General features: G+C 38.2%; 1 protein-coding gene across 3 annotated transcripts in view; it reads right to left on the bottom strand.

The window, feature by feature from the left end:
• SLK (STE20 like kinase) overlaps window positions 1–10,999 on the bottom strand; it is a 56,900-nt gene extending 45,901 nt beyond the window's left edge. For 2 of the 3 annotated variants that reach the window (XM_027112521.1, XM_027112522.1), the window contains exon 1: window positions 10,265–10,994. In XM_027112521.1, coding sequence (XP_026968322.1) covers window positions 10,265–10,414 — 150 coding nt within the window. In that variant the 5' untranslated portion in view covers window positions 10,415–10,994. Of the gene's footprint in view, window positions 1–10,264 lie in introns of all 3 variants that reach the window. The other variant, XR_003433913.1, reaches the window with a different exon arrangement.
• Window positions 11,000–13,074: the final 2,075 nt, after the last annotated feature.

Here is a 13,074-nt window from a genome sequence, read left to right as displayed (position 1 = left end):
AATATTACAGAAATCCTTTTTAAAAAAGCATTTTTCGGAGAATTTCCTGGCAGTCCAGTGGTTAGGACTCTGCGCTTCCACTGCAGGGACCACGAGTTCATCCCTGGCTGGGGAGCTAAGATCCCACATGCCGCTTGGCATCGCCAAATAAATAAATAAATTTTTTTTTAAAAAAGAATTTTCATCTCATTTCCTGAATTCTGCAAAAGAGAAAGGAATATACTGTATATTCTCTTTATATTCCCAAACACTATTTTATTTATATTGTTCTGGTTATTTATTGAAAACTGAGTTACTGCCGGTCAAGATACCAAGAGCAAAATGTCAGTAATAAGTTAATGTTGGCTAAATCTGCAGTTTCCAAAATGTTTTACCAATTCTCAGATCACACAGTTTTCCCACTTATTTCAAGGACTTGCTGACTCGGAGCAGCCTGAATAAACTGAAACATTATTGACAATTGTGTGAAAGATAAGCTGTGGAAATTTGCATAGGCTGCGTAGTTGAAAAGATGAAAAAGTGAGAACACGAAAAGACAATTTCAAAAAAATATTTAAAAATACGACAAAGATGTACTACTTCTGGACATTAACTCAAGAAAAATAAAGGCTTTTAGATGGTAAGGAAGGTCATTGCCACACAACCATTCTCAACGTTAAATTATAAAAGGACCAGAACATGCTGCTGTCAAGGTAAGTTATTCCACACAAATACTAACATTTTTACAAAGAAGGAAAAAAGAAAAGCCAGCACGTTAAAGCTATTTTTGCAATCCAAAGTTTCAGTTACCTCTTTTAAAACATAAATGTATACATGCTAGGAATTTGGACTTCATGTGGTATTGAGTACAAAACATAATGCGGTATTTAATAAACACCAAATAACTTTAGTAATAGTACAGAAGTAGTTGCCTACTCTGAAAGGAGACTTTCTTTCTCCTTTCATAGAAAAAGAGAAAGAGAAAAATGATGACTATATAGAGGGAGGGAAAAAATGTGAAAAGGAGAACTGTTAAGTGAAATAAAGCAATGTGTAGAAGAGTATTTTAAAATATGACCCCTTTTTTATTTTGAAAAATTCAAACCTACAGAGAAGTTGAGTGAACAGACAGTGAACACCCATACACCCCTCACCCAGAGTCACCAATTAACATTTTGTTATATTTGCTTTTCTCACTCTCACATACACATACAAGATCCACACACATATATTTTACATATATATGTAAAAGATATGTATGTATGTGTATAGATATGTATATACTAACACACACACATGCATTTCTTTTTTATTATGCCACTTGCAAAGTAAGCTGCACTTCACATATAACCACAATATAATTAACATACCCAAAGAATTTAACATTGATACAATATCTAATATATACTCCATATTCAAATTTCTCAAATATCTTAAAAAAAAAACTCCTTTATTGCGTACATTTTTAAAAGTTCAAACCATGGATTTGTCTGATTGTTTCCTCATTATCAGATTCAGGTTAAATATCTTTAACAAAAATACTATATTAGGTGATTATACAGTTCCCACTGAATTACATCAGAAAATACAGTTCCTCCTGTTACTGTTGATTAACCCCAGGTTTGATCACTTGATTAAGATGGTATCCATCAGCTCTCTCTACCAAAAAGGTACATTTACTGGGTGATACTTACTTACGATACTTATGGGGTGAAACCATGTTCCTCCACAGCCTTCCACACAATGATTTTTTTAGCATCCATCAATAATTTTTGCCTGAATTATTATAGTGTGGTTGCAAAATAGTGGTTTTTCTAATTTTATCAATCTTTATATATTAACTAACTAGTATTCCTCTATTAGGCTACTATTTTGTTGATATTTTTGTTGCTCAAAACTAACCGGTATTCTTTGGGCATGTCTCCATTAATTTCTGAGCATATCTTTGCTTTCTGGTCCAAGATATCCAGGCTCCTTTGGGAAAAACGAGTAGTGGGGAGGCTTTTACTTTTCTATTTTTATCACTTTTGTACTTCTCTAGCCCAGACCTGGATCAGACTTTTCAACGAGCCCTGGCTCCTTTTAGTGGGGAATGGTATTTAGAAACCAAGAGCTAGGAGTACTAGTTATCATTACTTCTAGGCCTTTTCAGTGGAAAACAGGAATATGTATATATGTATTTATTGTGTGTGTGTGTGTGTGTGTGTATGTGTGTGTGTGTGTGTGTGTGTGTGTGTTGGGGGCATGAGTGCATGTTTTATCACGAGTTCAAACTAAAACCTCCAGTTCAAAAATCAATGTCACAGGGTTCCTCCTTACATTTCATGCTTATAACCCCTTTCTCCGAGTTACAACCCTAGTTCCGAAAACAGCACTATATTAATTAATTTGCTCTATCCTATAGTACTTATAAAGTATTTTCAGAATTATAACATTAGTATCACTACTAGTAACAAACCTATTTAATAAAGTTCAAGCATTCTTTGCTGTTCTTTTTATCCTTTAAATATATCCCACTAGTCAGAGCACTCTATTCAAAAATCATTTGGGACTTCCCTGGTGGCGCAGTGGTTAAGAATCCGCCTGCCAATGCAGGGAACACGGGTTCGAGCCCTCGTGCAGGAAGATCCCACGTGCCACAGAGCAACTAAGCCCATGTACCACAACTACTGAGCCTGCACTCTAGAGCCCATGAGCCACAACTATTGAGCCTGCGTGCCACAACTACTGAAGCCCGCGCACCTAGAGCCTGTGCTCCACAACAAGATAAGCCACCACAATGAGAAGCCCGCGTACTGTAACGAAGACCCAACGCAGCCAAAAATTAATTAATTAATTAATTAAAAACATCATTTGAAGCACTTTTCCAGTATGATTATGCTATCAATTTGACAGGCAGTTAAGTTCACCTGTATATACTAACGTGCATGTGTTGATATATTTTCAGTTTTACAAACAAACATTTGTATATATGCTCATACAGGCATAAAACTTTACCTGAAAAGATACACAGATATTATTATAGTGGCTAAATTCAGGAAAAAAGACTGGCGGGGAAGGTTTTCATTTTTCAATTTTATCATTTTTTGTATTGTTCAAGTTTCTAACCACATGAGTATATCCATCCTTGAGTTCTTTTAAATTAACAGGTTATCTAAAAGGTAGAATTATTTTTATATATTCTTCTTTATACTTTGCTATATTTTCAAAATAATAGTATTTACATTTCTAGAAATAGAGAAAATATATTTTTGGTTTTTTTAGGGTAGAATAGAGCGTCATATCAATCCACAGAAAAAAATTATATTCCAGATGAATTAAAATTAAAATTCTTCATAACTGAACTATTAAGAAGTTTAGAAGAAAATATAGATAAATATTTATCTAATTTCTGGGTAGGGAAGGCTTTTCTAAGCATGAAAGTGAAGGAAAAAAAAGCAAAGTAACATATTGACAGATTTTGTAGAATAAAGAACATTATATGTCTTTATATCAAAAAAGCAGCATAAACTAAAGTAACTAAAATAACTGCACCATTATTATAAAGTGCTCATTTTCATAGTCCATAAAAAGTACTTTCAAATCAACAAGAAAACAACTCTATTAGAATATGAATAATTCAATTAATTTTTAAATGGCAATCTCTTTAAAAATGAGAGAAATGGGAAATGAAATAAACAGATACTCTTTTTGTCTACTGAAAAAGCAAATACTTTTTTAAAAGGATAAAAACTAACATTGAAAAAGGTCAAGGAACAAAGGCACAGAAATAGACCACTGTTGGGTTGTTTCAATAGGTATAACCCATGTATATATACGTAAGTACACAGAAAAACATCTAGAAACATATACATGAAACTGATGATGGGGAGTTCCCTGGTGGTCCAGAGGACAGGATTCAGCGTTTTCACTGCCGTGGCCTGGGTTCAATTCCTGATCAGAGAACTGACATCCCGCAAGCCGCGCAGCACGGCCAAAAAAAACCCCAAAAAACAGAATAAACAGAAAAAGAAACCGATGATAATAGTTACATTTATGGAGAGAAGAGAAGGAACAATAATTAGAGTAATGGTCAAAGAAACTAATTTCAATCTCTAATAAGTTAATTTTCCCAATAAATAGAACTTCTTTAATTATTTGTATTGGATTGGCCAAAAAGTTCATTCAGGTTTTTCCATAACATCTTACAATATAATTAAAAATTAATTTAAAAATAAATTTATAAACCTTTCTAGAGTAATTTCACAGTAAACATTAATAAATGCTCACGTATTTTGCCCTAACAATTCTACTTCTAGGAATTTATCCTAAAGAAATAGGAAATTCATAGAAATATACCACGTGTATATGGACATTTGACATATGATGGAGGCACTGCAAAGCAATACGGAAAGGGTGGTCTTTTCAGTAAATTGTGTTGAGACAACTGGGTATCTACACAGAAAAAATGAAACTGGACCCCTACTTCACACTATAGACAAAAACCAACATTAGTTTAATTACAGACCTGATGTATAAGAAGAAGGCAACACCATAAAACTTTAAGAACATAACATAGGAGGACATCTTCATCACCCTGGGTAAGGAAACTTTAAGACAAAAAGCACTAAGTATAAAAAGTTAATAAGCTGAATTACATTAAAATCTGAAATGTCTATACAAAAGAAGGATATCATAAAGAGAAAGAAAAGACAAACTACAAAGCAAGAGAAAATAATGTGCATCATATATAACTTGAGAGGATTAGTTAACAGAATATATAGACTCCCATAAATCAGTGAGAAAAAGAAAAAGAATCCAAGACTTTAACAAGCACTTCAGAAAAGAAGAAATCCAACTGGCCAGTAAGTATATAAAAAGGAACTCAACCTCATTAGTAATCAGACAAAGAAAACCCCAGCAGGAACAGGAATTGACTGTAAATGGGCACAAGGGAACTTCAGGTGGTCAAAAGCGGATTCTCAAGCTAGATTGTAGCGATGGTTGCACAACTGTACAAAGTTATTAAAACTCATCAAGTTATAAACATAAAATAGGTGAATGCTGAGTTATATAAATTATACCTCAATACAGCTATTTTTTTAAAATGGGCAAACAAACAGGAAATTTCCACAAAAAAGAAAATACCCAAATATTCGATAGGCACATGACTCAATTTTTTTAGTCATAAGGAAAATGTAAATAAAACCACTTCACACTCACCAGAATGGCTAACATAAAATATTAATAACAGTATTAATAACAATAGCAAGTGTTGATGAGGACAAAGAGCAATTGAGAAAATCCCCATCCCTTACTTACGGGGGTATAAAGTCATACAATCACTTTGGAAGACTGGCCATAAGTAAGGGATGGGGATTTTCTCAATTGCTCTTTGTCCTCACCAACGCTAGTTCAAAAATGTATTTTTGACCTAGAATTCTACGACCAAACTATACATCAAGTATGACATTATAATACAGACATATTCAGACAGGCCTGGTCTTAAAAACCAAACCTTCCATTCATCCTTTCTCAGAAGACTACTGAAGGCTGTACATAACCAAAATAAGGAAGAAATTCCAATAGGAAAAACAAAGCATTTAAGAGACTCTTGAAGTAGTCTGAGCTCCTAAGATTTCTGGGGAGGAAAATTATAAGCCATTATTGAGAGATATTAAAAAAAAGACCTAGAGATAAAACATATGCATAGGTAGGAAGACTCAGTATCAGGGAGACGTTAATTTTTCCAAAGTTGATCTAAATATAAATTCAATAAAACCCCTTCAAAAAGGCACAACAGGTTTTTTTGTGGAACTCAATTAAGCTAATTCTAAAATGTACATGAAAGCACTAAAGGCCAAGAATATACTAGACACTGCTGAATAAGAACAAGGGGAAGTCTTTCTCTAGCAGAGATTTGTTTCAATGCTTTCCTAATTAAGACAGCAGGATACTGACAAAGGAATAGACTCATAGATCAATGAAGAGACTAGAGATCCCAGAAACAGACACATGTTGCAGACAGCACTGCAGAGCAGTGGAAGAATAGTTTCCCCCAGTGATGAGTCTTGGGACAATTGTGTATCCATCGGAGAAAAAAATGAAATTGGACCCCTATATCATACCATTTGCAAAAATCTATTTTAACATTTAGGGTTGTAGACCTAAATGTTAAAGGCAAAATCATAAAGCTCTTAGAAGATAAAATAGGGGATTATCTCCATGATCTCAGGTTAAGAAAGCCTTTCTTTTCTTTCTTTTTTTTTTTTCCAAAGATCTAATTAGCTTTGTTAGGTGATTCATCAATCAGGCAGCATCCCATCCAACAACTGGAAGGACACTCCAGGAAAGAATTTCTCAAATACAATACAGAAAGCATTAACTGAAAAAGAAAAAACAAAGTTGGAGTATATTAAAGTCAAGAACTTCCTGTTCATAAAAAGACACCATAAAGAAAATGAAAAGACAGGCACAGAATGAAAATGTATCTGCAATAACCATAACCAGCAAATGGTTAAAATCCAGAATACACTACAAATAAACAAGAAAGACATCCAAGAGGAACATGAACAAGAAACTTGAACACAAAAGAAGAAATTCCAATTACTAATAAACCTATGGCAAGAATCACTTATTAGCAGTCAGAGAAAGATGTATTAAAAGCACAAGGAAAACTATAACATCAGATTGTCAAAACTTAAAAATTCTGACAATATCAAATGTTGGAGAGAATGCAGAGCAAGGAAATTATCATACACTGCTGATGGGAGTGTAAACTGGTATAGTATGGCATCATCTAGTAAAATTAAAGATACACTACCCTATAACCCAGCAATTCTACTCCTGAGTCTTAGTGAAACTCATACATATATGCACCAGTACTGTGTATAAAAGCCAAACACTGGAAACAACTGATATATCCATTAACAGTACAATGGTAAATAATTGGTGATGTAACCATATATTGGAATTCTATGCAACAATTAACTACATACCGCTTTAGCGATAACAAAGACAAACCTCACAAACATAATGCTGATTTCAAAAGAGGCAAGACACAAAATACACTCAATACATACAAAACTAAAGTTATCATGTTTAGTTATACACTCCTAGATAGTAAACTATGAAGAAAGGAAAGAAATGAAAAACTTACAGATAGGATAGTGGTTTCTTCTAGGGGGAGAGAGGAAGTAATTCAGAAAGGAGGTGGGAAGGATTCTGGGGTACTGGCAGAATTCCTTTACTCTGATGGTTGTTAATATGAGTTCACTTTACTATTGTTTGCTAAACGTACATATATGTTTTGTACTTTTCAATACAAAGATTATATATTTCACTACTTTTTTTTTTAAAAAGGTGCATGCCCATCAGGGACATAAAAAGAATCACTTTCATCCAGCACACAGTCAATAGTTCAGCTTCAATTCAACAGATCATTTCATGTCATTCCTTTTTTTTTTTTCTGTTAAAAGCAACAGAAATCCAAACATAAAAAATTGTGAGGGATACTACATATCTTCATTTATGTGTCAAATAATACTATTAAAAAGAGAAAATAAATTTAAAATTGGGAAGATCTTTCAGGCAAGAGAGTAACTGTTACAGAGTTGTATAGTGCAGGACTGAGTGCAGAGCATACGACAATATGACGGAAAAATGATTGCCTATTTAGAAATTTAACCTTTGTAACAGTTACTAATTTCCATAAGCAAATGACAGTTGGAATCAACTTCAGAAATAGTTTTCTATTACATACTAATACATACAATTGTAAGAAAAAGCTATCAAAGCTTTTTCTCTTACACAGAAGTCTATACATTTAAAATTCCTAGAGAATCTTGTACAATAAAAAAAGGTTACAAAAAAGGCAGAACAGCTCAGATAAGTTTAAATTTAAAATTTTCTTTTTAAAAAAATCTCAGAGCTTACTCCTTGAAAGCATAAAAAAATGAAAGATGAAAAGAAAAGATGCAAAGAACTCACACTCTTCAAGTATCACACTAAAATAGATATCAAGCCCACAAAAATTATCCTTGACACAATCTTATAGTGTTCAACTACATGGAGTAAGTCTCTTGTTTTTCAAAATTTTTTCAATTGGTGTCCCACTATAGGAAGATACATACTTTGCAGAGTCATTAAAGAATTAAATCACATAGCATTAGCATGTCCACACAATCTGCCTGTGCCAGAAAATGGTTTACTATCTTCGTAGGTCCCTTTTCCTGTCCCATCCCATATTTTGTTTCCAAGCTGTAAATGTAACAACAGTAATTTTCTGCCATTTTCTGAGCCCTTTTTTGTGTCTTACATTTTTTATCTCCTTTAATTCTCACACACTAAGGAGTAGGTCTTACTGATGAGAAAAATGAGACATGGAACGATTAAGTAACTTGTCCAAGGTCACAGGCTGCTATTGAGGGAGCCAAGATATAGTCCAACTCTGGAGCCAGTGTCTTAATATTACACTGTTTCTGTTCAATAAAACATTTTATACCATGAAAACTGCCCATAATCACCTACTGCCTTCTAACTACCAGATCCCAGATGCCTTGAGGATTTATTTTTGCCTTTCCTAGATAACTGCATACTCACAGAACATTAATGGGTAAAAGAATCTAAACATTTAGGGAAATCTATGATTTCCCACCTCAGAAAAAGGAGGTCCAAAGACATTAAATTTCTCGAAGATCTCGAAGCTGGTTTGTAACAACCAGCAATAAAACACAATTCTTAACTCCCAGGAGTGATCTTCCCACTGCACTAAAAGCCCTGTCTACCATACATTCTATACTGTAAGCTCTTGTTGAAATCCATAGTCTACCCTCCACATTAGGCACTGAAGTTGACTTTGTCAACTTTCACAGCACACAGTAGCTTCAGTAGCACTCACAAGCAGGTAACACACATTCCTTCATTTCCACAAATATAAAGAGAAATGCACTATGTGCTAAGGCAATAGAATTAATCCAAATGTGTATAATTTTGGCCCCTAGTCTTATCATAAAAACATAAATACATTAACATGTGACAAGTGCCATAGTAAGCAAGGTGAACAATGTGTTTTGAAAGCACACAGAAAAGAGTAGATATTCCAGACTAAGAATGAGGGGCTGTGAGATGCATTAGAGGCAGGGCAAAGGCAGACAGTGTGATGATGCTTAGAAAGAAGGAAAAATGCTATCACTTCTACCAATAGACATTAAAGTAAAAAAACAAAAGTAACAGTAAATATGGGGTCAGAAGACTTGAGATCAAATCTAGGCTGTGACTAGTGTGAATGTGAACAATTTGAGTCTCAGTGTCCTCATCTATGAAATGTAGATACTACTGACCTGCATATCTCGCAGAACTCTCATGGGGGCCAAATTATGTGAAAGTACTTTAAAAACTGCAGAGTCCTGTATAAACTTAAGTTATTTATATTTTCACTTCTAGGCAACCCTGTGGGTCCTTCCCCTTAAACTGTCTCATAAAATCCTCACCCTTCAGGATTAAAATATTCTGATGACATCATTCATATACTCCTTACAAGACAGTAAACAGTTAACCCATGCCTTCCTATTGAAACGGCAAACCTCTTTCTACTGAAATGAATATCTGTATGTAAAAATATGTGTATATATGTAGGTGCATGTTTTTTTAAAATTTCTTAAGCCCTGAAATTGACTTCTAGTCAATGCTTATTATATTTAGAAACTAATACCAGATGCAGGTTTTCTTCCAAAAATTTTCTATCAGAAATTCCACTCCATTTTACAGTATGCTGTCAAGCCACCAAGTCAAGAATAGTCTGCAAGTAGCAATCACTTCGCTCTCATCCCCAAGAGACTGGTTATGTATGAGCAATAGATACAACCAAATATATACTCTGGACCCCAAAAGGGAGCTTTAGTGTAAGTATATATACGAATGCAAACAGCTAGTACACAAATAGAAATCCACTGAAAAGTATAATGAGTTTCTGATTTGAAAATGCTTGAGGGCCACAACCAGACCCCTCCTTTAAATTAAAGAACACCCTCATTTCCTTTAACGTTTAACAGAGCAGACGGTAAACCTTGCCTCCGTTTGGCAACCACTCTTTAAACTACATCCAGGCCCCATTTTGTTCAACCTTAAACCCTACCTCTTAGCTACTGCTTGGATGATAACCTAAATAAAGTTCCAACGTACGTTTACGAAGTCAGAAGAAGGTCCAAGAGACAGGAACAGGACGCGGGAGCGAGAAATCCTCGTGCCACTCCGGGCCACGGGCTGTTTGATCTCACAAGTGCAACTTCCCGTTTCTCCCTCTTACCTTGTACACTTTCCCAAAGGCTCCGTCGCCCAATTCTCCTATAATTTCCCAAAACTCCTCGGGGTTTAGGTCCCTCTTCACATGTTCGTACTGCTTCTTCTTCTTCTCGCTCCCCAACTTGAAGATCTTACGGAAATTGAAGAAGGACATTCTTCCTCCCAACAGAGTTCCTTACACTTAAGGAGTAAAAACAACAATAAGAGGCAAAGTTTCTCCTCCCCGCTCTCCCGTGCGAGCCCGGCGGGCGACGGCGGGCGCTGGCTGTCCGGGCTCCCGCCGCTCCGGCCCGGCAGTCTCCGGAGAAGGCGGGGCGCGACTCCCGCTCCGGCCCGCGGGGTGGGGACGCTGCGCGGGCGGCCCCTCTGCCGAGCCCGGCCCGCGGGCCGCGCGGCTAAGCGCCTGGCCCCCGGCCGGCCCTCGGGGGGCGGCACCTGCCCGGACGCTCGTCCCTCTATCGGCCCGGCCCGACGGGCCCGAGTGGTCCGGACGCCCGCGGCCACCGCGGTTAGGCCCGTGTCACGGCGAGTCTCCAGGGGCGTCGGCCACTCCGGGATAGGGACGCGGCCGGCGGCCTCTGAGGCGGGCAGTTGTCTGGCCGAGCTCTCCCGCCCCGGGCCAGGAGCCCGGGGTCTCCTCCGCAGCCGTCTGCACCCGCGGTGCGAGGTCCGCGCGTCCCCCTGGGCTCTGGGGCGCAGCCGCCGCCGCTGCCGCCGCCGCTGCCGCAGCCGCTCTCGCCGCCGACGCCGCCGCCTAGCTCCCTCCCCAGCCCACGCAGCCTCGGCCTAAAGCGCGCGCCAACGCCGACGCCGCAGCGCGCCCGCGCGCTCCCCCGGCCGCGCGCCAGGCTCTCCGCGCACTCGCGCGGGGGGTGGCCCCTCTGGCCCCGCGCACGCGCGTTGAGCCCCGCAAGCTGGCGGCCCTAGGAGGCTTGCTTGCCCCCGGCGCGGGGTGCGCTGTTGGTGCTTGAGCTGGTAGCTGGTTGACGGTTGCTCCGGGTTTGTCCTCCAAGCCCCAAATTCTTGTCAGCCAACGGCTTTGATGGAGTTGCCCCTTTGCGAAAGACCCTGTTGGTTGTGCTAGCGGATGTTTCCTCCATTCTGCATCTGGGAAAATACGTAGCGAGCGAAAGCTGAGCTGTCCCGATCTGGACCTTTTCGTTCTCAAACGGGCCCCAGAGTGAGTGGGAAGTATCTGTGGTGGCTGTTTGCTTTGGATCCAGAGCTTATGAGCTCTGTGACCTTGGGCGCCTAACCTCTCCGAGCCTCAGTTTCTTCATTGTGAAATGAAGGTCCTTAAAGTCCCGACCTGGGGGTTGTGGCGAGGAGTAAATGAGGCAATGGATGTAAGCCCTTTGCAAGGTGCCTGCACCAGCAAACGCTCAATTTCAGTTCCTGCTGTTGTTACAAGTGTGCACGTAAGACAGACATAAACATATAAAAATTGTTTAAGCCCGCTTCTTGAGTGATGACCACGACACTCCCTTGAGGGTAATCTACCTTCTTCTGGCCACTTCCATAGCCGTAATCCTCGTGTCACCCTTCGTGACTCCATCTGAACCACTTACTAAGGCCTTCACTTCCTGATCTGCCTCCGGCCCCCTTGGACAGCACTAGTGGAAAAAGACCTAATGTGGGTGCTGGCTGCAATCTGTCAGATGGTGCCGCGCCTTCCCCTCCACTAGGAGGGAGCATTTTCAGAGCAGTGGCTGGTTAAGCATCACGATATGCAGGTACCTACCAACATTCCTGGCATGTGATAGGAAGGCAGATTCCATGAATGAATGCATGCATCCATGCTATCTGGAGCAGAGGCCATTTTGCTGTCTAAGTACCCCTACCAAATCATTTTGTCCTCCAGCCCCAAAATGGCATAACAAAACCCCTCTTGTAGTAAGAGGGGTATGATGATCTTGTTTCTCAAGACTATTTTTTAATAGGTTTATTGAGGTATAACTGATATACAATAAAATGTACATATTTAAAATATATACTTTTAGGTAACTATACTCAGTATCTTGTAATAACCTATAATGGAAAAGAATCTAAAAAAGAATATATATATATATATATATATATATATATATATATATGGTCTGAATCACTTTGCTGTACACCTGAAACTAACACAACATTGTAAATCAACTACATTTCAATAAAAATGAGAAAATAAGTTATTGTAAAAATAAATAAAATAAAATATACACCTTTATGTTTTGACAAATGGAAACACCTGTGAAAACAATACCATAATTAATCTTTTCTTTTTTTTTTTTTTGTGGTACGCGGGCCTCTCACTGTTGTGGCCTCTCCCGTTGCAGAGCACAGGCTCCGGACGCGCAGGCTCAGCGGCCATGGCTCACGGGCCCAGCCGCTCCGCGGCATGTGGGATCTTCCCAGACCGGGGCATGAACCCGTGTTCCCTAGCATCCGCAGGTGGATTCTCAACCACTGCGCCACCAGGGAAACCCTATTTTTAATTAGTATCATTTATGTAGTTGGCTTTAGATGTAAAGAAAATACATACTCATTGTAGGAAATGAAGAAATGCACAAAAAAATTAAAAGTGCTATAATTCTACCATCCAGAGATAACCATTGGAAAGATTTCATTATATTTCCAAACAGGACTTTCTGGCTGTGCATTAACTTTTTTTACATGGATAAAATTATAAAGATTGCATATAAATATTTGCATCCTGTACCTTTCATATTTCAGTGTGATTAGTAATTGTTTTCTTCCATCATGAGATATTTAGATTGCTTAACAACTTTTCTCTGTTTCAGATAAAACATTGATAAATATCTTTGTTCA

Source organism: Aethalodelphis obliquidens, unplaced genomic scaffold (assembly GCF_003676395.1).
Source record: "Aethalodelphis obliquidens isolate GAN/ISIS:26980383/991018 unplaced genomic scaffold, ASM367639v1 scaffold11, whole genome shotgun sequence".
Lineage (NCBI taxonomy): Eukaryota > Metazoa > Chordata > Mammalia > Artiodactyla > Delphinidae > Aethalodelphis > Aethalodelphis obliquidens.
This window is presented reverse-complemented; position numbering and strand designations above follow the sequence as displayed.